This window comes from Manis javanica, chromosome 1 (assembly GCF_040802235.1).
Source record: "Manis javanica isolate MJ-LG chromosome 1, MJ_LKY, whole genome shotgun sequence".
Lineage (NCBI taxonomy): Eukaryota > Metazoa > Chordata > Mammalia > Pholidota > Manidae > Manis > Manis javanica.
The window spans coordinates 93,853,972-93,880,547 of record NC_133156.1 but is presented as its reverse complement, the minus strand read 5'-3'; the positions used below and the strand labels follow the sequence as shown (position 1 = coordinate 93,880,547).

The 26,576-nt window shown below is 36.2% G+C and overlaps 2 protein-coding genes across 4 annotated transcripts in view; both read right to left on the bottom strand.

Moving 5' to 3' along the window:
* The window catches only part of GFM2 (GTP dependent ribosome recycling factor mitochondrial 2), a 67,509-nt gene extending 65,768 nt beyond the window's left edge, over window positions 1–1,741 (bottom strand). Inside the window, exon 1 of the mRNA XM_017647740.3 lies at window positions 847–1,741. The gene's annotated coding sequence lies outside the window, so the exon portion shown is untranslated. The remainder of the gene's footprint in view (window positions 1–846) is intronic.
* FAM169A (family with sequence similarity 169 member A) overlaps window positions 48–26,576 on the bottom strand; it is a 68,673-nt gene continuing 42,144 nt past the window's right edge. For all 3 annotated transcript variants that reach the window (XM_037000365.2, XM_017647752.3, XM_073235057.1), the window contains 7 exons: window positions 19,249–19,377; window positions 18,625–18,737; window positions 9,181–9,220; window positions 8,527–8,677; window positions 6,010–6,166; window positions 3,228–3,431; window positions 48–2,350 (listed from right to left, as the gene is read on the bottom strand). In XM_037000365.2, coding sequence (XP_036856260.2) covers window positions 1,802–2,350; window positions 3,228–3,431; window positions 6,010–6,166; window positions 8,527–8,677; window positions 9,181–9,220; window positions 18,625–18,737; window positions 19,249–19,377 — 1,343 coding nt within the window. In that variant the 3' untranslated portion in view covers window positions 48–1,801. The remainder of the gene's footprint in view (window positions 2,351–3,227; window positions 3,432–6,009; window positions 6,167–8,526; window positions 8,678–9,180; window positions 9,221–18,624; window positions 18,738–19,248; window positions 19,378–26,576) is intronic.

Sequence of the window (26,576 nt, the reverse complement as noted above, 5' to 3'; positions counted from 1 at the left end):
ATGTTAGCTTTAGGTTTTTTAATCTTAAGAAATTAAAAATGGAAAGGTTAAGAATATGCTAAATCTTTATTTCCCCAATTGTGGTATTAACAAAAGTTTCTCACAGAATACAGAAAGCTGCATAAACATTGCTAGATAAACTAGTATTACTCTTTCACTTAATTAGCATTTGTTGAGAAAATGGTTGAAGTGTTTTCATTTGAAGTGAAATGTGAATAAAGGTGAAATAACCAATAAATAAAATGTAAAGGATACAAGTACATGAATAAGAGACTTTGCTACTTTGCCTATTCAAATATTTAACTCAATTTATTAGATCTTCCTAAAATATCAGCATCACAAAATGAAATTCAATGACATTACCTGACTATAGACAAAAAAACCTTCAACCTCAATCCTTAGCACCTCAAATAATGACACAAAGTTGTAAAATGTTTTCTCATGTAAGAACCAAGCTGTTTTATAACATTCTAAATGGTCTCAAAGCATTCTCTGATTTATATGCAAATCTGAATACACACAGTACTTCCAAAGAGAAGGACTGTTTCAAGATTCTCTTTGGAGTCGAAGAATAACAATTTTGTTCATTTTTAAATAAATCACAAAAATAAGCAATAGAGGGATTTTTTTTTTAAGTTTTTCTAGACTAAGGCCTTTGCTAAGGCAACACAATGTACACACACAAGACTAGCTCATAGCCTGTGCTCACAGAACAAGTAAGATGAACAAGACAAAAGGGACAACCAAAGCCTCCAATTTGACTGAAGCTTTTTAACTACAGCATCTAGGGCAGAGTTATTCCTGCCGTCTAGGTCTAAGATTGTGGGGGCACAGTTCCAAACCTACCCAAAAATGGATGCCAAGGGCATAAGCTGGCAGGCAGGCAGGCAGGCAGGCAGGCAGATCTTTTGACAAGAATCACTCTTATGAGTTAGGGAAGTGGATGAAACCTGAGGGGAATATAAATAAGATTTTAGAATAAAGGCAGTAGCAAGATTAAGGAAAACTCGTAACACTTCTGAAGTTTTCACACTTCTGAAGTATACATGTTAATTGGGTGAGGACAAAAGTGTAACACCCTGCTTCAAATGTAATTTTTTAAATAATTCTATTAGTGCCACATGCCAGAGGTAAATCTCTAGCATACTATTAGTATCACATGTTATAGAGTGAGTTGGAAATAGATTTTGTACCTTTTGTACCTTTAACCAGACATTGAAGTCAAAGGAAGAAACCGTAACTATACAGCCAAGAATTAAGAGGCCAGAATACCACTTTCATAAACCTTTGACCATAACTTGCCATATTTGTGCTCTCAGATGAAGTATATTTATTCTAACTTACTGGTTTTTGTTTAAGCATGCCTATATTTTAAAAAATGGCCATTAGTTTTTATATTTAAGATAAAATTTCTAGAACTCTCACCAAGTTTACTATTAAAACCCTTAGTATAAAAGATTTCTGTGATCCTTACAAGTAATGGAAAGCCTACTACTTTCAGTTTTTTAATCTTCTGAAATACTAATGGTCAGATGTCCCCAACTACTAAAGAAAATATAGTATGATCTGGTTTCCCAAAATCGAAATATGGTTAATAAAAATAAAAAATTGTATTTACACAAAATAGCCTGAAAAATTAAAAAGAATGGTGAATCCTAGGTCCTAAACGGGGAAGGAAAACTGGCATCATAAGTTCAAATTGAAATTTTGGAATTTTTGCCCTGTGCCCCATGCTACTTATTATATTTTAAAAACAACAATTATGTTACAAAGAAGAGGATTTATCATCTCCCTTTCTTCTTCAGGTCAGCTTGGCTTTCTTCTTAGCAGGCCCTTTATGCCCTTTAGCCTTTCTTCTTAAATTCCGCCTGTCTACAACAGGCACTTCCACTTCTATTTCCTCTGAGCTGCTATCCGCAGTTTTTTCTGCTGACTGTGTGAACTGATCCAGCTGCTCAGAAGAGGCTTCAGACTGCTCCTCTGACTGGTTTTTCTGTCCCGCATTCTGTGAAAATGGTACATCTTCAAGTTCAACCTCAATCAAGGAACTCTGGGGAAGAGCTGTAGATGTTTCCTGGGGCTCAGGTACCCCCTCCTCACCCTGGTCTTCTAATGAGGAAGTAGTATTGGGTGATAAATTTTCAGAGATTGATTCTTCAGAGAATTCAGCTATCACAGAGTTTGGAAAACCACTGTCAGATCGTTCTTCATTTGGGATAGTAGCAACACTGTCTGAACTCCCAAAATGGGCTTTCTTTCTTGAAGCCATTGGCAGTTTCTCTTCAGGGTACCCCTTTTCATCAGATGGGCCTTCATCTAGCAACATTTCTGAGTCAGTTACATGTAAGGTCTGAAAACAAAAAATTAGTGAACAAACTTTTGCAATATAATTCTTACATAAGTTATTCTGAGACACTAATATGCAATGAAACTGAACTGCATTTTAAAGAATTCAATATTTTTGTTAATGTGTACATACTCTGAACACAACTCAATTTCTTCAAAATTGGATTAATTTCTTGCTTTAAAGATATAATAAAAGTATTTTACCTCACAAAGTACTTCAGATATCTTAAACTTTTTATTAAGACTTTTAAAAACTATGATTAATTCGAAGTTTTTTAGTTTCTTGGTGTTACTGGAGCCAGAACCAAGAATCCCTTGGGACTTGACATTGCCATCCCACTAAGTTTGACTGTGGTTTCATTAGATGATGGGTGAGGGCAATGGAAAATTTGATCATTTATTTCTGTGAGATACTATAACATACTGCTGTTTAGTAATTTTTAGCCTTAAATTGAAATATTCAAAACTAAAAATTAAATTTCTTTTAGAATACCCCATCAAGATTTCTTCCCATTAAGTTAATCTGTCTCCCTAATTAAAACAAATTAAAATGACTGTATTGGTCATAGGCTATTTAATACCTTTTAGACATAGGTATTCAAATATTTGATAATGTTTTATCCATTTTTCTAAGCTTCTCCCTAAATCTACAAAAACTCATTTTGATGCCATAAGTCAGCTATCAGTAAGGTTAGAGAGTTTTGATTTTACGGACTACTATTGATTGCATCTTCTTAAAATACCTACTCCAACATAAAATTCAACTGTCCTGACAGACTGTATATGTTAAGGTAAAGGAATATACATGTAATTACATTGTCCCACAATGTCAACACTGGAACATTTTAACTCTAAAAAAACTAGGTTATTTCCCCCCTCACCTTATCCTGTGCAACAGTCTCAGGGGGTTTTGAAGATTCTACCACCAGTGGAACAAGATTCATAGAGTCTTCGCTGGAATTAAGAGATTGCAATTTTAATTCATCGTCTAAAACTTCACTAGTGGAGTCCTCCTCTTCAGTTATAAGTGAAGTCTTAGGAGTATCATCCATTATCTCACCGTTCATAGGTTCTAATTCAGATTCCTATACAATCAGAGGGGAAAGTAAGTGAGGACATGATGACAGACTTATTTTTCATGCAAGATGGGTCCATTCTCAGTCCCCACCTGTCATGCACCAGGACTCAACATAAACTCTACCACATTATAGGGCATGCATCAGCAGATAGTCTTACTGGGGAAAGGGGACACTTATGAGGCAGGGTCAGTAAAAGAAAAGAAACCGTAAGTATCCCAAATTCCCCCTGTTCTCATGGAGGACCAGGATGTTCTGCAGACAGAGTATGAGTCTAAGGTTCTGTGGAGAGACCCTGCCTGCTTCTTGCTCTTTCTTCTTGTAGAATAATAGGAAGAATCTTTTCAGTAAAAAGGCACCAAGGAGAATCTAGATTTGGTGCCAGCTCTTTATTGGCCAGCAGATCAGCTCTTGGAATCTTTGGGACCCATGGGAAATTACAAGTAACCCTACCAAGGGAAGGAAGCACTACCAGTCCTGTGGAAAGTTGAGTTTCAATATAGCTTCTTGCTGAGAGAAGGAGCCCTCAATCTCAGCTAGCTCATTGTCCAGACAACCAGACAACCCAGAGTCATCTTTCAACAATCTTGTTCCTCACATTAAAATATGTAAAGTCAATCTGGTAACACTAACTCTCCAATTTCTAAAATTCTTCCAATGTTCATAAATTTATAAAGTTTTTATTTAATGTCTAATATTTCTAATTAATCCTAGTGACATTCTAATAATTAGAGGGTAATTTATTACCATTAAAAAATTTTTAAACCTGATGCACTCAAGTGCTCAGAAATCAATTTGGTTGGATTCTATAGGACTACTGAAATCATATAAGGGAGGTTTTCCATGGGGATATTGAAATCAGAGACTCAGAAAAATTAATCTGACCAGATAGTATGAATAGATTGCACACAGAAGGCAATTATAATAAAACTCCTAAAAGGACTAAATAGGGTAAAAGAAATGTTAAAAGAAGAAAATAAGAAAGCTTCAGAAAAGCTTAAAAAAATAGAATTTTGGTGAGTGACTAAATGTGAGCAGTAATAGAAGAGAAAAACTCAGTCCTTCAAGTTTTAGGTTTGGGAACAGAATGAAAGATAAGAAACAGGGAGAAATGCTCAATGCAGAAGTGATAAGAATAGAGATTATATTGAATTTAAGATGATAAAAGACTTCTGTGTAAATAGAAATATTGAGAAGACAAGTAACATTATGTGACTACTAACTGGACCAGAATCAAAAGTCTAGAGTTATTGGTCATCCTCACAGAGATGACAGTTGAGCCATTATACCGGATATATTTTCTAAAAAGAGAGCATGAACCATAGAGCAGAAAGTCTGAGCTTCTAACAGACACAAATAGAGGAAAAAGAGCAGGAAGCACCAGAGTCAAAAAATAAATAAAACAAACAAACAAAAATCCACCAGAGACAGGAAAACCAAGAAACCAAAGTACAACAGTGTTATAAAGCCAGGGGACTAGAGAATCCTGGGAAGACAAAGTAGTCGGTTTAGGTAAGGAAAGCCACTGGAATTAAACTGAAGTGTCACTGGTGACCTACAAGAGTATGTGTTCAATGTATTGTTGGGCAAATGAAACAGGTTACATGAAGTATGTATGGTATAATCTTAAGTTTATGAAAGAGAAAAAAAATATATATATATATATATTCCCAAATACATCTAGAGCCTCCTAACCCCTTTTTAAAATATGTGCTTTACTTTCACAATTTTTTACAAGAAAAGAAAAATATTTCCATTCAAAAATATAGTTTCATAATGTACAGGAAGCAGGAGCTAAATTGGAGTAAGTTAAGAAAATAAAATTGGTAATGGAATTTCACTTGTTCATAGGCTTGGCATACAGGTAGAAGATTTTAAAAGAAACTTAAAACATACGGAAGAAGAAATAAGGAACCTGTAGAGTGTAAAAGATTGACAATATTAAAGAAAAAGAAGAGAAAGAAAGGAAATGGACAGAGAAGAAAAAAAGAAGATAGGGACAAAGACTTGAGGAGCTGTAGAAATCAAGCCAGAGTTTCAGAGTTTACTTAGTCACACAGGATTTTCCCATTTGTTTTCTAGTGTTAAAAAAAAATGAATGTAGTAATTTGTAAATCAATTGTAGTCATATATATTTGTTTTTCTGGACAAAATTTAACTCTATCCTTCTAACCAAAATAGGGGTGCAGCTGAAGGCTTGTTGAAACTTAAGCTAACAACTCTAAATGGTTCCATGCAGTAGACCTTATAGTGACATCATTTGTGTCTCCTCTTAAGTATGTTTAATTCCACAAATTAATTTACATTTTAAGTGCACTGAGGGGCCTTACTAAACATTTCTAGTTTATCTTTGCTGTATGTCAAACTTTTAAGAACTCCATTTGAAGTATGAAATGATTATTGTAACTTTATTCTCTCCCCAACTCCAGTTGCTGACCTTGATATAGAAATATGATTTTTAACATTAAATACAATTTCTACACCTAAATTTATTTTTAAATACAATTTCTAACATCTAAAATACATGATTAAAAAAGTTAAAACTTAGGTTACTTCCATTCATTTTATTTAATAAGTGATCTCTTACCTTTTCACCATCTTGCTTTTCTAGACGGGTCTGGGTTTCTGGTGTAGGCCAAGCATCCTTATCAACACTTTCATCCTCAAATTCAATCACACTCTGTTCAGGTTCTTCTTCCAGGAGCTCTTCTGAGCTCTCTGATGTGCGTGCAGCAAACTCCAGTCTAGAATACAAAAGAAAACCATTCTTATGTATTTTATTAAGGTTGAATATAAAATTTCAGTAATCTCTTAATAATAAAGTAATGCTTTAGAGTATCAACTAAGTATTGTCCAGTCAATAACTTCAAAATTTACAGACCCAAAATCAATTTCTTCATCTTATAAATTTGTACTCTTTCCTACCTTGTTCTCCAGTTTGATTAACAATATCACCATCTTCTTAATCATTAAACCAGACCTTTCTTTTACTCTGATTGGATCTTATTCCATTAAATTGAACGTACTGAGATGGAATAGTCCAGTTTATAGCTTTTGTCCCAGCACTGTCATAATTATTAATAATGCCCCTTTCATTCTCAAAAATGCCAGCTCAGACAATAATGATATGGTTTAGTTCTACCTCTGAAATGCCTTTCAAACATATCATATCCCTAACTTTCTATTCCTACTTCATGGGCCTCCTTCACACCCCAATTTCTCTGTGGACACTGTAACTTCTTCCTACCTCACCCTCAGACCTGTACTACATTCTTTCTTTAGTAATTTTCAGAGCTATGTTTCTAACACATGTATCTGTACCTGTAACAGACCAGCTCAGACAATTCTAATGGTTTCCTGTGGCTTAGAGAAAACAGTATATCTCCTTCCAAAGCCTAACATGACCAGACCCTTGTATTTTTATCTCCTACTATATGCAGCCATTTACCTTACATACCAGTTAACCTTATCAACATTCCTTCTTGCTTTGTGCCTTTGCTCGTGTTATTCCTGTTATCTAGATCTTCGTGGTACAGCAGCCGCATAACACGTCATTATTTGTATATATTAAAATTAAATGAAATTAAAACTTAAGTTCCTCACTAGCCAAATTTCAAGTACTTAATGGGCACACTGGGATGTGGCTGACATAATGGGCAGGGCAGATATAGAACATTTCCATCACAGAAAGTTCTTTGGACAGCAGGAGTACAAACCAAAGGTCAGCAAACTTCCTTGGCTATAAGTATTTGTGGGCCATATGGTCTCTGGACAACTACTCAGCTCTGCCACTGTAACACAAAAGCAACCATAATAAACAGGTAAACTAATGAGCATGGATATATTACAACAAAATTTTATTTACAACAATAGGTGATGGGGCCAGATTTGGCCTATAGACTATAGTTTGTGGAACGCTGGGCTATAAAGTCTTCTCTGTTATTGAGTTTCTACTGAAGAAGGCCTTGCTGAAATGCCAAATCTCTCCATCCTCTCAAATGGAATCAATCACGCTCTCCTCTGCATCACAGCATTGTGCAGTTATTAGTGTACCATCCCCATCCACTTTGCCATGCTTTTCATCAGAATCACTGATACAGATGTGTATTAGAAACCACCAGGCCGTCGACATTTTAAGGGCAAAGACGGAGTTTTATTCTTCGTAGTATCTGAGTAAGCATTCAAGCATTAAGTCTTACTGTTACTCTTCTGTTAATGAAAGGCAAACAAAATTCCACAATAGTTCTAGGATGTTCAATTTAAAATGCAGTTACATTCCCTTCTAAAATGGGTAGTAAATCAAAATGTCGCTCAGTGCAAAGAGCATAATTAATTATCTCAACTCTCAGATTATTCTTTTCACAAATTGCTAAATGTTTACTTATATTTGCCTTTAACATGAACTTTTCACCAAAATGAAATTTACATACTCAATTACCCAAATTTAAAATTATTTACATAATGAAATTAGCCTAACTATCAGAATTCTTAACTGAGTGAAATAATTTCACAGCTAAAAATGGCAGAGCTATGAATGGCTGACTCAGAAGCAGCTAGTAGGCCTATTAGAGCAAAAGTCTAATTTTGCTTTCCTTAGGATTCAAGGGAAGATAGAGAATAAACTTTTGACCCAAGTGTCCTGTAGATTCAGCTGACTACTAAAATCCTAGAGGAGTTGACAACACTATTTATGGTTATTGCTAATTTACATTATGTCCAACATCCCACCCAGTAAAACAAACCCCTTATAAAGTAAAATTGAAGGTTTTAAAAATTGACTATAAACCTCAGCATTACTAAAAACTATAGTTACTGTGAAATTCAAAGCTGGTGATAATGACTCGTTTGGAATAATATTCTCCTGGATTTTCATACATGAGAGATTAAACTGTGAGTTTATTCCACTCTCTTATTAGCAATTTCTCCCTCTACCACAAAGAGACAATTCAAAGAATTCAAATGAATTCAAAAGAAAACAGAAATTTCTACACCAAGGTCGTTTGTTGTACAAACAATATAATAGCCTCTTCCTTAAATAGTAAATACTAGTAATATAAAAATAAGAATAAATAAACTAATGAGAGTAAAATAAATAATTATTTACTTGTTTATTGAAGCTGTAGGTGAAGTCTGAGCAGTCTTTTCATCTTCCCCTTGAGAACTACTAAATTCAGAATCCTGAAACCGCTTTCCAATCTTTGGCCGTTTCAGATGACTACTTCGAGTACGAGTGGAAACAGGTGTTTTATCGTGACCTGAGAAAAACACCAAAACTACAATTTATTATGAATTCAAAGATTACCTGTTAAAATGCACAGAAATGCAGGAACTATGGTAATTATACTTATATCCCCACCATTACACACTTTTCTCTCACACTAGGCAAGAAACAATGTGAGAAAAACAATTATTTTCCAAATTATGAAGTAACTTAGTCAATATTCATTCCTCACACTTCCCTGTTACCTTGAGCTTTGCAAAGTGTTTTTGCATTTTTACTTATATTCTTTCCCAAAAGCTTGGAAAATAAACAAGGTAGATACTACTGTCCCTATTTTACAGGTGAGGACATGAGGAAAAGAGGTACAGCAAACTTACTCTGAACAGCAAAATCAGCAGTAGTGGTGGCATTAGAACCCAGATTCAGCTTTTGCAGCTGGTTAAGTCATCACTTACTCTAATACACATACACACACACACAAATACATAACCTAATTCTAAGCATTTCACTTACTGACAGCCCAGCAGAATTTCTTACCTTCAGAAGTACTTGCAAAGGCATCTTTTAGAGAATCAATCTACAATAGAGATACAGGTTAAAACCAAAAGTTTTAGATCATTTTTCACTCTATGGATCTACTTCATTCAGCACAGAATAAAATCTTTTAAAACATTTTTCTATTATGATATTTCTGTATTCACTTTTCATCAATGAAGAAAACTCACACAAGATATAAAAGTCTGTGTTACAGCCTCAGTTATTATCAGCCTAAGAATTTATCAAGCCATCTAAATATGTTACACTAGTGTAACACTGCATGCAGTTCCCTAGTATTCTGTCCTGAGCTACCTTCTGTTTTCAGTTCACATGCTCTTCCTCTGTAATACCTACTACCTTTACTTCAACATCTACTTGCTCATGAATCCAAATATACACTTTCAACTCCCTAACTTCTTTCCTGATTTCCAAACCTCTATTCAAATGAAGTATCTTCCCGGTGGATGCTCCACCCAGTTCTAATCCAAAAGGTCCCAAACTGAACTCTTCTCTTTTCCCATTACTATTCCCTACCTCAGTTAATGGCAATAACAATTCAGTAAGCCATTCTGGCCAAAAACCTGTGAAACAGTAATGATTTCTTATGCCTCATTTAACCAACCACAAAGCCTGCCAATTTTGACTCTGCAGAATCTCTCAAAGCTGCCCCCTCCTTTACATTACCAATGCTTTAGTTCAGGCCTTTACCATCTTTAATGTGAACTATTCCAATATCATCCTTAGCGGGGTACCCCTGCTCTATCACATGTCCAGTAATCCCCTCCACCCCGATCATAGAGATACTTCTAAGTCACAAACTGTGCCCCTCCTTTGTTTTAAAAACAAAACAAACTATAATGGCTCATCACGGCCTAGAATACAAACTCCCAATCTCTTCAATACTAAACACCTCTTACATTCCAAACATACCATTTTCTTTCACACCTGTGCTTGTTGACATGCCCTTCTTTGGAATGCCCAAACAACTTCTGTTACGGAAAAAGTCAGCTCAGTTACTACTCACCTATTCCAGTCCACGAGTAGTAGTAATACTCTGCCATGTACTTTCAATCACTTGCTATGCTCTATTCAGGCAAGTATTATCCTATGGTAATTTGCTTATGTATCTATTTCTAATAATGGACCATCTACTTCTCCCATGCTTATAGGAGCCCTATTTTTGTATGTCCCATGATTGCTACAGTACCTGTTTTATTATATACACTGCTACCCATTCATTCATCACACTTCCATTGAAATCCTACTATATGGTAGGCATACAGACTTCAAGAATGTCAAATGTCTGCTTATAGGACACAGACAAATGAGGGAGCAACCTATCACACACGATAACATAAAAATCCTGTCTTCAAGAAGTGTTCAACTAGACAGGGTTAGGACTTAGACAAAGATGAATAAATAAAAGGTTTAAAAAGTACCATACAAGAAATACATGTACTATTTTATGTCCAAAAATTGGAAAAGCAAACAGAAATATTATCCTCAACTGAGAATAAATCATGTAGTGATCATTTCACCATGTACATCAACATATCAAATTGTACATCTTAAATATGTATAATTTTTGTCAATTATCTCAATAAAGCTAAAAAAATATACCCTGTAGTTAAAATAAACAAAACCATACCTCATGTGGTTACTGTTTAAGAGAGTTTAACATGATATATTTTCCTTGAACTAATTAAGATATTAAGTTATATGAAGACTATGAATTTCTAAAATGAAAGAAAATCTAATGTATGCTGCCAACCTTATGACATGGTGCAATTTTAATATATTCTCATCAGAATTATATTATTTAAAATTATTTGGCTTAATATTAAAGTAAATCACTGATCTCACTACATGTATGGGAAGAGTAAATTTTTTCTACTATCCCTGGTTGTATGATATCTGACCAATACTAAATGAATCTGAGAAATTTGGACTATAACAAAACAGAACCACAGCTTATTCTGAAATTTGAAGTTCCAAATGTAAAAAAAATAAAACGAAAAATCTAACTCCTTTATATATAGTAACTATGTTATTTATATTATTCCTTAAAAATGCTTCAAAAATTTTTCAAATAGTTAACACTCATGCTAATTAAGACAGGTAAATAAGAGGCACAATTTCCAAAAGCACTTGTCTCTGAAATGGAAATGCATTTACATAGACATATTCAACACTCACTAAAAACATACTCAGATACCCATGTGAAAAAGAAATATGACTGTTTTAAATGCTACAACAAAACACTGAATATTAATAGATTTCTAAAATCCCATCAGGGGACCCATATTTTAACTAATAACAAGTACATTACAGAAAAGCATCTGTCAAGAGAGGATTCAAGATGGCGGCATGAGAGATGAGACAGAGAACTCCTCCCAAAACCACACATATTATGAAAATATAGTTAATACAGAAAAGCATCTGTCAAGAGAGGATTCAAGATGGCGGCATGAGAGATGAGACAGAGAACTCCTCCCAAAACCACATATAATACGAAAATACAGTTAATACAACTAATCCTAAAATAGCAAAATGAAAGAAGGCTGTTCCAGACTGCATACACCTGGAGAACAGAGCAGACCTCACAAAACAGGGTAACATCCCAAAGCCTTGATAGGGTGGGACCCAAGCCCTACCTCCATCCCAGCTCACAGGCAGGAGGAAGAGAAATAGAGCAGGGAGGGGGAGAAAGCCTAGGACTGCTGAACACCCAGCCCTGGAGATCTGTTTTGGGAGCACAAACCTACATTGCATGGTGCTCTGGAGATTAGTGGGGTTGGAAAGCTAAGACAGGCAGAATACTTGGAGAGACTGAGATTCCAGCCATTTATGGAGGACAGGGATCCACATCTGGCTGCTCTGGGACAAAGGAAAGGTGGACAGTGTAAGAGGCTACCTAGCAATGAGAGGGTTGTCGAAGGACCAGGGTTTGCACGGAGCTTGCTGTGCAGGAGAAGGGATAGGAGGACAAGGTTGTCTGGGCATGCTCTGCCCAGCAGGTTGGGAACTTTCAGGAGCTGCAGACACTCCATCACTCTGGCTGGCTACTAAGCTCCGAGGCACCCCACTGTGATACACAGCCTCCTGCACCTTCCTCCTGGCCTGCTGGCACTGGCTCACATACCAGCACTCCCTTCGCAGGCATCAGGCCAGCCAGAGGGAGGCCCCACCTATAACAGCTACAGAGGCAAAGCACAGAGGTTTACGCCTGTGTGATAGCCCTGTGGTTCTGACAGTGGAGACAGGCACACAGCCGGGAATCAGGAAACAGCCCATTCCTCCCCCCAGGCACCAGAACCACTCCCCTGCAACCCCAGACATCACTCCAGGGGCTGAGCAGCTCCAGAGACTAGAGCTTCTGGACACTAGAGGGGGCCACATACAAATATGAAATGTCAAAGAAACTTGGTTCAAAAAAAAAATCTTACAAACATCAGAAAAAGAGCCAAATGAGACTGAACTCACCAATCTGCCAGAAAGAGAGTTCAAAATAAAAATCATAAAAATGCTTATGGAGGTAGAAAAAATATTCAAGAACTGAGGGATGAATTTAGGAGTGAGATTCAATCATTGAGAAATTCTGTATCTGAAATGAAACATACAATGCAGGGATTTAAAAGCAGATTAGATATAGTAGAAAAAATGGTAAATGGAATAGAAATTAGAGAAGAGGAATACAAAGAAGCTGAGGCACAGAGAGAAAGAAGGATCTCTAAGAATGAAAGAATATTGAGAGAACTGTATGACCAATACAAATGGAACAATATTCACATTATAGGGGTACCAGAAGAAGAAGAGAGAGAAAAAGGGATAGAAAGTGTCTTTGAGAATGTAATTGCAGAAAACTTCCCCAGTCTGGGAAAGGAGATAGTCTCTCAGGCCATGAAGGTGCACAGATCACCCACCAGAAGGGACCCAAGGAAGATAACACCAACGCACATAATAATTAAAATGGCCAGACCAAGGATAAGGACAGACATTTAAAAGCAGCTGGAGAGAGAAAAAAGATCACATACAAGCGAAAATCCATCAGGCTATCATCAGACTTCGCAACAGAAACCTTACAGGCCAGAAGGAAGTGGCATGATATAATTAATGCAATGAAGCAGAAGGGCCTCGAACCAAGAATACTCTACCTGGCAAGATTATGATTTAAATTTGAAGGAGGGATTAAACAATTTTCAGATAAGCAAAAGCTGAGAGAACTTACCTCCCACAAACCACCTCTACAGTACATTTTGGAGGGACTGCTATAGATGGAAGTATTCCTAAGGCTAAATAGCTGTCACCGGGAGAAATAAAACCACAGCAAAGAAAATAGAACAATTAATTACTAAGCAGATGCAAAATCAAATCTACTACCACCAAAATCAATCAAGGGATAGACAAAGAATACAGAATATTATATCTAATAAATAAAGAATGGAGGAGTATGAAAAGAGGGAAAAAAAGAATGTTTAGGTTATTATTTGTAAAACCATACTAAGTGAGTTAAATTAGACTGTTAGATAGTAAGGGAATTACCCTTGAAGCTTTGGTAAACATGAACCTAAGCCTGCAATGGCAATAAGTACATACCTATCAATAATCACCCTAAATGTAAATGGTCTGAATGCACTAATCAAAAGATATAGAGTCACTTAATGGATAAACAAGACCTGTCTAAGCTGCATACAAGAGACTCACTTCAATCCCAAAGACATACACAGACTGAAAGTAAAGGAATGGAAAAAGATATTTCATGCAACTAATTGGGAGAAAAAAGCAGGAGACGCAGCACTTGTATTAGACAAAATAGACTTCAAAACAAAGAAAGTCACAAGAGACAAAGAAGGACATAACATAATGATAAAGGGGTCAGTCCAAGAAGAGGATATAACCATTATAAATATCAATGCACCCAAAACAGGAGCACCTACATATGTGGAACAAATACTAACAGAATTATAGCGGGAAATAGAATGCAATGCATACATTTTAGGAGACTTCAACACACCACTCACTCCAAAGGACAAAATAAGGAGACAGAGGCAATGAACAACGTATTAGAACAGATGGACCTAATAGACATCTACAGAACACTCCATCCAAAAGCAATGGGGCACACATTCTTCTCAAGTGCACATTGAACATTTTCAAGAATAGATCATATATACTAGGCCACAAAAAGAGCCTCAGTAAATTCAAAAAGATTGAAACTGTAACAACAGGCTTCTCAGATTACAAAGGTACGAAACTAGAAATAAATTACACAAAGAAAACAAAAAAGCCCAGAAACATATGGAGGCTTAATAACATGGTCCTAAATAATCAATGGATCAATGACCAAATAAAAACAGAGATCAAGGAATACAGGGAGACAAATGACAATAATTCAACACCACAAAATCTGAGGGATGCAGCAAAAGCTGTGCTTATAGGAAAGTATACTACAATACAGGCCTACCTCAGGAAAGAAGAACAATCCCAAATGAACAGCGTAAATTCACAATTAACAAAACTAGAAAAGGAAGAACAAATGAGGCCCAAAGTCAGTAGAACGAGGGACATGATAAAGACTAGAGCAGAAATAAATAAACTCTAGAAGAATAAAACAATAGAAAGAATCAATGAAACCGGAAGCTGGTTCTTCAAGAAAATAAACAAAATAGATAATCCCCTAGCCAGACTTATCAAAAAAAAAAGAGAGTCTACACACATAAACAGAATCAGAAATGAGAAAGGAAAAATCACCATGGACACCACAGAAATACAGAGAATTGTGAAAGAATACTGTGAAAAATTATATGCTAACTAACTGGATAACTTAGAAGAAATGGACAACTTTCTAGAAAAATACAACTTTCCAAGGCTGACGCAGGAAGAAACAGAAAAGTTGAATAGACCAATTACCAGCAATGAAATTGAATCAGTAATCAAAAAACTACCTAAGAACAAAACTCCTGGACTAGATAGTTTCACTGCTGAATTTTATCAAACATTTAGTGAAGACCTAATACTCATCCTCCTTAAAGTTTTCCAAAAAGTAGAAGAGGAGGGAATAGTTCCAAGCTCATTCTATGAAGCCAGCATCACTCTAATACCAAAACCAGGAAAGACCCCATCAAAAAAGAAAATTACAGACCAATACCCCTGATGAACATAGATGCAAAAATACTCAACAAAATACAGCAAAACAAATTTAAAAATACACCAAAAAAATTAGTCATCATGATCGATTAGGATTTATTCCAAGGATGCAAGGATCGTACAATATTCGAAAATCCATCAACATCATCCACATGAACAAAAAGGACAAAAACCACATAATCATCTCCATAGATGCTGAAAAAGCATTTGACAAAATTCAACATCCATTCATGATAAAAACTCTCAACAAAATGGGTATAGAGGGCAAGTACCTCAACATAATAAAGGCCATATATGACAAACCAACAGCCAACATCATACTTAACAGCAAGAACAGGAAAAAGCTTTTCCCCTAAGATAGGGAACATGACAAGGATGCCCACTCCCGCCACTTTTATTCAACATAGTTCTGGAGGTCCTAGCCACATAAAGAAATAGAAGGCATCCAGATTGGTAAGGAAGAAGCCAAACTGTCACTGTTTACAGATGACATGATGTTGTACATAAAAAACACTAAAGAATCCACTCCAAAACTACTAGAACTAATATCTGAATTCAGCAAAGTTACAGGATACAAAATTAATACACAGAAATCTCTTGCATTCATATACACTAATGATCAACTAGCAGAAAGAGAAATCAGGAAAACAAGTCCATTCACAATTGCATCAAAAAGAATAAAATACCTGGGAATAAACCTAACCAAGGAAGTGAAAGGCCTATACCCTGAAAACTACAAGACACTCTTAAGAGAAATTAAAGAGGACACTAACTGGAAATTTGTCTCATGCTCTTGAATAGGGAGAATTAATATTGTCAAATTGGCCATTCTGCCTAAAGCAATCTACAGATTCAATGTAATCCTTATCAAAATACTGACAGCATTCTTCAAAGAACTGGAACAAATAGTTCTAAAATTCATATGGAGCCACAAAAGACACTCAATAGCCAAAGCAATCCTGAGAAGGAGGAATAAAGTGGGGGGGGGATCTCACTCCCCAACTTCAAGCTCTACTACAAAGCCACAATAATCAAGACAATATGGTACTGGCACAAGAACAGACCCATAGGCTAGTGGAACAGAATAGGGAGTCCAGATATTAATCCAAGCATATATGGCCAATTAATATATGATAAAGGAGCCATGGATATACAATGGGGAAATGACAGCCTCTTCAACAGCTGGTGTTGGCAAAACTGGACAGCTACATGTAAGACAATGAAACTTGATTACTGCCTAACTCCATATACAAAAGTAAACTCGAAATAGATCAAAGACCTAAACGTAAGTCATGAAACTTTAAAACCATTAGAAGAAAACAGGCAAAACTCTTTTGGACATAAACATGAGCAACTTCTTCATGAATAAGGGAAACAAAAGGAAAAATGAACAACTGGGTCTGTATCAAACTAGATATAGTTTTTTTTAATGGACACCATTACAAAAGGCATCCTACAGTATGGGAGAATATATTCATAAATGACATATCTGATAAGGGGTTGACATACAAAATATATAAAGAGCTCATGCACTTCAACAAACAAAAAGCAAATAATTCAATTAAAAAATGGGCAGAGGATCGGAACAGACACTTCTCCAAAGAAGAAATTCAGATAGCCAACAGGTATGTGAAAAGATGCTCCACAATGCTATTCATCAGAGAAATGCAAATTAAAACCACAATGAGATATCACCTCACACCAGTTAGGATGGACAATATCCAAAAGACAAAACAACAACAAATGTTGGCAAGGATGTGGTAGAAAGGGGAACCCTCCTACACTGCAGGTGGGAATGTAAAATAGTTCAACCATTGTGGAAAGCAGTATGGAGGTTCCTCAAAATACTAAAAATAGAAATACCATTTAAGTTAGGAATTCCACTCCTAGTGGGATTATAGATTTTTACCCTAGGAATTTACCCTAAGAATGCAGGAGCCCAGTTTCAAAAAGACATATACATCCCTATTTATCGCAGCACTATTTACAATAGCCAAGAAATGGAAGCAACCTAAGTGTCCATCAGTAGAGGAATGGGTAAAGAAGAGGTGGTACATATACACAATGGAATATTATTCAGCCATAAGAAGAAAACAAATCCTTCCATTTGCAATAACATGGATGGAGCTAGAGGGGATTATGCTCAGTGAAATAAGGCAGGTGGAGAAAGACAAGTATCAAATGATTTCACTCATCTGTGGAGTATAAGAACAAAGAAAAAACTGAAGGAACAAAACAGCAGCAGACTCACAGAACCCAAGAATGAACTAACAGTTATTACCAAAGGGAAAGGGACTGGGGAGGATGGGTGGGAAGGGAGGGATAAGGGAAAAAAGGGGCATTACAATCAGCACACATAATGTAAGAGGGGTGGCACAGGGAAGGCAGTACAACACAGAGAAGACAAGTAGTAATTCTATAGCATCTTACTACACTGACGGACAGTGACTGTAGTGGGGTATGTGGTGGAGACTTCATAATGTGGGGAATCTAGTAACCACAATGTTGCTCATGTAATTGTATATTAATGATACCAAAATTTAAAAAATTAAAAATTAAAAAAAAAGAAAGCACTATGCCAAAAAAAAAGAAAAGCATCTGTCAAGTCCTCTAGAGTTCAGTAATGAGACCTGTCCTTCCACTTTCAGGTTATCTAGTATTTGCAAAGTGCATTATAGTCTATAAAAACCTAGCATGTATAGCCTTAAACTTTCCACATTAACTTCATAACTTTTGCCCTACTACTAATTCTACTTCAAGAAAATAATTAGATATGAACAAAGATAGATCTGTAAATGTGTTCACTGCTGGGCCACTTTTAAGTGTAAAAAAATTTTAGTATAATATGTTAAGAAAATAAGTGATAGTATTTACATATAATAGAATAATGTGCTGCTATTTAACAATTATGTTTTAAAATAGGAATGCCATAGAAATGCTTACATTAAAAAAAAAGCAGTTCAAAGTAGCATAAAATAAAAACCAATCAAAAGGTATGCAGATATATATGTTTGTAATATATGTTAAGTACATACAGAAAAATATTAACAGTTCCTATGTCTGGGGTAGTGGGATTATAGATTTTTATTTTCTTCTGTATTATTTTATGTGTATTCCAAATTATTTTTCAAAGAAAATTAAGTCCTTAGTAACCAATTAACAGAAGATGCCAAACAAACTAACAAAGTGGAAATTATATAAGTTTGTTGAATTATAACATTTCAAAAATTAAATATTAGCTGAATCTATTTTAAAGAAACAGAAGAATTTTTATTCCTAAACATACAGTATACCTACAGTTAGCTGCATCTCACTAGACTGATTGTCTTCAGTTTGTGCTTCATATTCTGGAACAGATGCAAGACCATATTCTCCACACACGGGTCTTTTAGCTTCATTCTGAGAAATTGCTGTGTGTAGAAGAATTTTAAAAAGTTATAACACTATTAGTATTTGTTTTTAATTATGATTTTGTTTGTACTGATTTTCACAAAAACCCTGAAGAGCAGCTTCAACAGAAGGGTGCTGAAAATCAAGGTGTGGGATAGCCCCTTCACCAGTATCTTGGAATGAAACCTTGCAATTAGTCTTAAACAGTAACCTATATACTTAGTGGCTTTGAGGAGAGATGCATGAGACTGGGTGGGAGCTACCTTTGATCCCCTGATGCTATCTGTGCTGTTTCAGTAATCTGTTTATTTCCTACCCACCAATTCCCACTGGATTGTTATACTCTGCTGGTTATTCTAGGTCCTCCTATTACTCATCAGTCAAATGTTAATACAAAACTCAAACTTTAGAAGAGAGGGTCTGTTACTAGCAAGATCACATTACAATATGCGACTACTCTGGACTGTAACATATAACCATTAGGCACTGCTTTTTAAGCTAAATGTGTGTTCAAACTAAAAACAATCTTACCTGTAAGTTTAAGTGTTTCTCTCTGTAATGCTCTGGTGACTGGTATTCGCTGGTACCAGTGTCCAACACCTTCAACTTCCCAAAGGAGCTCATGGTCTCCTGGATACTTTTCAAAGTATTCCTTGCAAGCTGAAAAACACGTTTAGAATTTTCTAGAACTCAGTTATCAATTGTTTCAGAAAACAGAAAGAGATGGAAAGTGAGCTGCCCAACACACTTAATGGGATTAGCATAACCTTGATTCCAAAAACACCAAAGCAACTCAAGAAAATTATACAGCAGGCTCATTTATAAATAAAAATCCTAAATTAAATTTCATATTAGAATTTTAACATAACCAAGCAGTAAAAATCCCACTAAAAGATGTGCTTCACCTTTAAGAAGAAAATTGCTAAATGTTTCTGAGGGACATAAAGTTAGAATAAAAGGACTATTAGAATCTAGACTCAAATGTGTAAAAATACCAATTATCATCAGACTATTCCATAAATACCATGCAATTTAAAGAAGATCCCAAAAGAGTGTTTATTTCGTAGAGGAACTTGAAAAAACTTGACCCCAGATTTGAAATGAAAAAACAAAGTTGGTTAAAAAAGAATATTCAGGCCAATTTTCAAGAAAAGAGGAGCAGAAGAATTTATGCTAGCAGATATCAAGAATCATCATAAAGGCATATTCATTAAAACAACCTGGTATAGACAAAAACATAAGTAAAAGGAGGAAGAGAAAGAAGAAAAATTTAAATACCAGGAGGAAAAAAAAGAGCAACATGAAAGAAACACACACACACTAAAACCCGGCAAGTGACAGAGGAGGCAGGACACCTCAGCGGGGAATGCATCAACTGTTACAGTGATGATGTTAGAATAAAAATCCATATAATCAGGTTTTGACCTCACATCAACATTATTCATAAAAAATAAACTCTAGATGTATCCTAAGACTTATTATGAAAAGCAGAATATTTAAAAGGAAATATAAGAGAGTATCTACAGGACTTTAGGGTACTAAAGGACTTCTTATAAAAGATACAAAAATCATAATACGTAATGAAATATGACAAACCTGATTTTAAAGTTTAAAATTTGTATATCAGGGCAATGCAACAGAACTTTCTACAATGATGGAAATGTCCTGTAGCAGCGCCATACAGTACAGTAGTCACTAGTCACGGGGCTACTGAGGAAATGAACTAATTTTATTTAATCTTAATTAACTTAAACTTATATCTAATTTATATTAATGCATACTGTATTGGACCTCATGGTTTTATATTAAAGAGATACCATAAAACACAGATCAGGAAATATTAAAACAAAAGATCAGTATTCTGAGCATATACAAAATTCCTAAAATTTAATTAGAAAGACAAAATAACTTCAAAGAAAAACTGGTACAGGCAATGAACAGGAAATTCACACATAAATAAACCTGAATGGTCACTAAACAAATTAAAGATGATAAACCTAACTCGCTGTCAAGGAAATGCAAGATGAACACAGCAAGATACCATGTTCACACCCATCAGATAATAATGAGCATCAGAAGAATAGGGAAATGGAAACTCCCCCATTCTGCTGGTGTGAGAACAATTCTGCAGTAATTAGTAAAGCTTAAGAGACATATTTTATGATTGCACTGTTTCCAAGTACATACTCTAAGACATACATACGCACAAGAAGACATTTATAATGTTCACTACAGGACTGTTTATAAACTAGGGTAAACTAAATAAGCACACATCATAATGGTATATATGAGTAAATTATAATATGTATACAATAGAATACTACACAGTAGCTATGACAAACTGCAGCTGCATATATCAACACTGATATTTTTTTTAAGTCAGTATATGTACAAAAATGATGTCATTCATATAAAGTTTAAAAACACATTAAACAAAATGATGCAGCCTCTGTGGAAAACAGTTTGGCAATTTCTCAAAAACTTAGACATAGAGTACCATATAACCCAGCAATTGCATTTTCAGGTATTTATCCAAAAGAATTGAAAGTATGGACCCAACAGATATCTATCTGTACACCAGCGTCCAGAGCAGCATTATTCATATAGACAAAAGGTAGAAGCAATCCAGGCATCTGCCAACAGATGAACGGACAGACAAAAGCAATATTCACACAAAAATCTACTCAACCATAGAAAGGAATGAAATTTTAATACATTACAACACAGATTAACCTTAAACATTAGCTAAATGAAATAAGACAGACACAGAAGGACAAATATTGTATGAGTCCACTTGCATTAGGTACCTAGAATAGGCAAATTCAGAGAGACAGAGAGGGTACAAATTACTAGAGAATGGAGGCAAGGAATAAAAGGGAATTCTTGTTTAAAGGGTACAGAGTTTATGTTGGGAATGATAAAGTTTTGGGTATAAATGGTGGTAATGGATAATAGTGATGAGTATGATTACTTCCACTAAATTATACACCTACAAATGATTAAAATGATAAATATTAGGTATATTTTATCACAAAAAATTTTTAATTTTAAAATAAAAAAGCACACTAAATGCTCTATGGAATTTATGGACAAAGATATAAGTATAAAACCACAGGCAGGAAGGATTTACACCCATTTCAGGAACACAATTATTTCTGGGGAAGAAAAGAGAAAGGGAAATGGGATTAGGGAGAGGTCCAAAGAGAACATCAACTGTATTTATGATGTTTTATTTAGTTCTCCCTAAAAATAAAGGAAAACAAAAATAGCATTAACATTTGTTAATCTGGATACTGGACACATGGACACTAGGATATTATTCTCTCATTTTTTTCCTACATGTTTGAAAATATTTCTCATGTATTCTGGTTCTAGTTTCCACATGTACTTGGAAGGGAGAAGCTGGAGAAAACACAACAGGCCACACCAATTCCTTTGTCAGAATTAAAATGACTAAAATAGTGAAGAATGTTCACATAAAGAAGTTCTTTACAAAAGCCCTAATTCACAAGTGTCTAACCAGAGGGTCATGGTCAAAGGAAGAGAACTCTTACACTTTACACCTTTCAGCTAAGTAATACAAATGGTATCTGCCCACAGGAAGGAAACTTCATCAGTTAAGCAGCAGTGGCTATTCCTTCTTCCAGTTTGAGAGACTTTCTTCATTCCCTCAGGGCCACACTACATGTGCAACTAAGACATCCACCCTTGCCATGTAATGCTTTCAAAGCCTCAGCTTTACAATATGGACTCTACACTTCTCCATAGATGGTCCCCAATGCTATTTTAACATTCTTTGCCTCACAGAATATTTTCACAGCCATTTACTGGGCACATTCATTCACTCAGTACTAAACTGAAGACTGTTAAAGAAGAAATATTCATAGAATTTATCCACAAGGAATTCAAAGTCTAAAATGGTATTAAAACAAAAACCTAAGGAAACAGAATGTAAGCTAGAAAGTGGTTAAGGAGCATAAAAGCACTATAGGTAAAGCACCACAAGATTTAGAGGAATAAAGATAAATTTGGGGGAGGGGAGGGCAGACATTAGGCAAGTCTTTTGGTATGGACCCTAACAAAGAAGTAGATACTGGGAAACTCAAAATTAACTATGGAGTATTATGACAACTCTAGTGATGTGGCTGGGTACAAAATTAATACACATGAAAATCAATACCCTTCACTCATTATATTAAAAAGGAGAAGGAAATTTAGAGCAAAAATATATTGTCAGTGGAAACAAAATCTGATCATAGATTAAAATCAATGGTAAATTTTATTTTATAAAAATTTTCAAATAATGGGTCAAGGATATGAACAGATACTTCTCCAAAGAAGAAATTCATATGGTCAACAGGCATATGAAAGATGCTCCACATCATTAATCATCAGAGAAATGAAAATTAAAACCACAATGAGGTATCACCTCACACCAGTTAGGATGGACAACATCCAAAAGACAAACAACAACAAATGTTGGCAAGGATGCAGAGAAAGGGGAAACCTCCTACACTGCTGGTAGGAATGTAAATTAGTTCAACCATTGTGGAAGGCAGTATGGAGGTTCCTCAGAAAACTAAAAATAGAAATACCATTTGACCTAGGAATTCCACTCCTAGGAATTTACCCTAAGAATACAGGAGCCCAGTTTCAAAAAGACATATGCACCCCTATGTTTATCGTAGCACTGTTTACAATAGCCAAGAAATGGAAGCAACCTAAGTGTCCATCAGTAGATGAATGGATAAAGAAGAGGTGGTACATATATACAATGGAATACTATTCACCCATAAGAAAAAAAAATATCCTACCATTTGCAACAACATGGATGGAGCTAAAGGTGATTAGGCTCAGTGAAATAAGCCAGGTGGAGAAAGACAAGTACCAGATGATTTCACTCATCTGTGGAGTATAAGAACAAAGAAAAAACTGAAGGAACAAAATAGCAGCAGACTCACAGAACCCAAGAATGGACTAACAGTTACTAAAGGGAAAGGGACTGGAGAGGATGGGAGGGAAGGGAGGGATAAAGGGAATAAGGGGCATTACGATTAGCACATATAACATAGGCAGGGCACAGGGAAGGCAGTATAGCACAGAGAAGACAAGTAATGACTCTATAGCATCTTACTCTGCTGATAGACAGTGACTATAATGGGGTATGTGGTGGGTCTTGATAATGGGGGAAATCTAGTAACCACAGTGCTGTTCATGTGATTATATAATGATATCAAAATAAAAAAAAGAGAGATAAGAGAGAAGGAAAAAAAAAAGAACTAGGTAAGTACACTGAGAAATGAGATACTTTTGAGACCCTACTGAATAAACAGTGCTGCAATACAAAAAAAAAAATTTTTTTTCAAATAACTTCCCAGAATTAAATCTTAGCTCATTAAGAAAAAGGCAGGAGGGAGGCAGAGCCAAGATGGCGGCATGAGTAGAGCAGCGGAAATCTCCTCCCAAAACCACATATATCTATGAAAATATAACGAAAACTCTTCCTAAAATAGAGACCAGAGGACACAGGACAACATCCAGACGACATCCACACCTGCAAGAACCCAGCTCCTTGTGAAGGGGGTAAGATATAAGCCCCAGCTCCCTGTGGGAGGAAAGGAGTCAGCAGGGAGGGAGAGGGAGCCCAGGACTGCTGAACACACAGCCCCAGCCATCCGCACCAGAGCGCAGACACAGTGCATGCTGGGGTCCTGGATACTAGGAAAACAGGGCAGCAGGACCGGTGAGCAGGTGCCTGAGGCTGATGCTGGAGAACAAAGAAACGGGAGTGGCCACTTTTTTTTCTTTTTCTTTCCCCCCCCCCTTTTTTTTTTTGCAAGTGCTTTTTGGAAGACTTAAAGGGACAGGTACCCCAATACTAGAGAAACAGGGCAGAAAGACTGGTGAGCGGGTGCCTGAGGACAAAAAAAATCGTGCATTTTTCTTTTTTTTTTAATTATTTATTTAATTTTTCTTTTTGTTGTTGTTGTTTTGGTTTGGCGAGTGCTTTTTGGAAGTCTTAAACGGGCAGGGCAGGACACTTAGTCCAGAGGCAGGGTATCTGGGGATCTCTGGGCACTCTAACCCCCTGGGCAGCAGGGAGCATGGAGGCCCTTACAGAGATAAATACCCTCCCGGCCGCTCTCCCTCCAATGGGACTCCACCATTTTGGAGCAGCTGCCCGAGCCAGGCCACACCCTAGGCAACAGCGGAGCTAAGCTCCATAGCATCCAGAAAGCAGAAGCCCTGTCTGCGCGCAGCTGCCCAGCACAAGCCACTAGAGGTCGCTGTTCTCCCAGGATAGGAAGACCACAAACCAACAAGAAGGACAGCTCTTCGAGTCGTCACTCATACCAAACTACATCTATCACCATGAAAAAAGCAAAACTACAGGCAGACAAAGATCACAGAGTCAACACCTGAGGAGACAGACCTAACCAGTCTTCCTGAAAAAGAATTCAAAATAACAATCATGAACATGCTGACGAAGATGCAGAGAAAAATGCAAGAGCAATGGGATGAAGTCCGGAGGGAGATCACAGATGCCCAGAAGGAGATTACAGAAGTGAAACAAACCCTGGAAGGATTTATAAGCAGAATGGATAAGATGCAAGAGGCTGGTGAAGGAATAGAAACCAGAGAACAGGAACGTATACAAGTTGACATAGAGATAAAAGGATCTCCAGGAACGAAACAATACTAAGAGAACTGTATGACCAACCCAAAAGGAACAAAATCCATATTATAGGGGTACCAAAAGAAGAAGAGAGAGGAAAAGAGATAGAAAGTGTCTTTGAAGAAATAATTGCTGAAAATTTCCCCAAACTGGGGGAGGAAATAATCGAACAGACCACAGAAATACACAGAACCCCCAACAGAAAGGACCCAAGGAGGACAACACCAAGACACATAATAATTAAAATGGCAAGGATCAAGGACAAGGAAAGAGTTTTAAAGGCAGCTAGAGAGAAAAAGGTCACGTATAAAGGAAAACGCATGAGGCTATCATCAGACTTCTTGAAAGAAACTCTACAGGGCAGAAGAGAATGGCATGATATATTTAATGCAATGAAATAGAAGGGCCTTGAACCAAGGATACTGTATCCAGCACAGCTATCATTTAAATATGATGGCAGGATTAAACAATTCCCAGACAAGCAAAAGCTGAGGGAATTTGCTTCCCACAAACCACCTCTACAGGGCATCTTAAAGGGACTTCTCTAGATGGGAGCATTCCTAAAAAGAGCACAGAACAAAACACCCAGCATATGAAGAAAGGAGGAGGAGGAATAAGAAGGGAGAGAAGAAAATAATCTCCAGACAGTGTATATAACATCTCAATAAGCGAGCAAAGTTAGGCAGTAAGATACTAAAGAGGCTAACCTTGAACCTTTTGTAACCACGAATTTAAAGCCTGCAATGGCAATAAGTACATATCTCTCAATAGTCACCCTAAATGCAAATGTACTTAATGCACCAATCAAAAGACACAAAGTAATAGAATGGATAAAAAAGCAAGACCCATCTATATGCTGCTTACAAGAGACTCACCTCAAACATAAAGACATGCACAGACTAAAAGTCAAGGGATGGAAAAAGATATTACAGGCAAACAACAGCGAGAAGAAAGCAGGGGTTGCAGTACTAGTATCAGACAAACTAGACTCCAAAACAAAGAAAGTAACAAGAGATAAAGAAGGACACTACATTATGATAAAGGGCTCAGTCCAACAAGAGGATATAACCATTCTAAATATATATGCACCCAACACAGGAGCACCAGCATATGTGAAACAAATACTAAAAGAACTAAAGGGGGAAATAGACTGCAATGCATTCATTTTAGGAGACTTCAACAC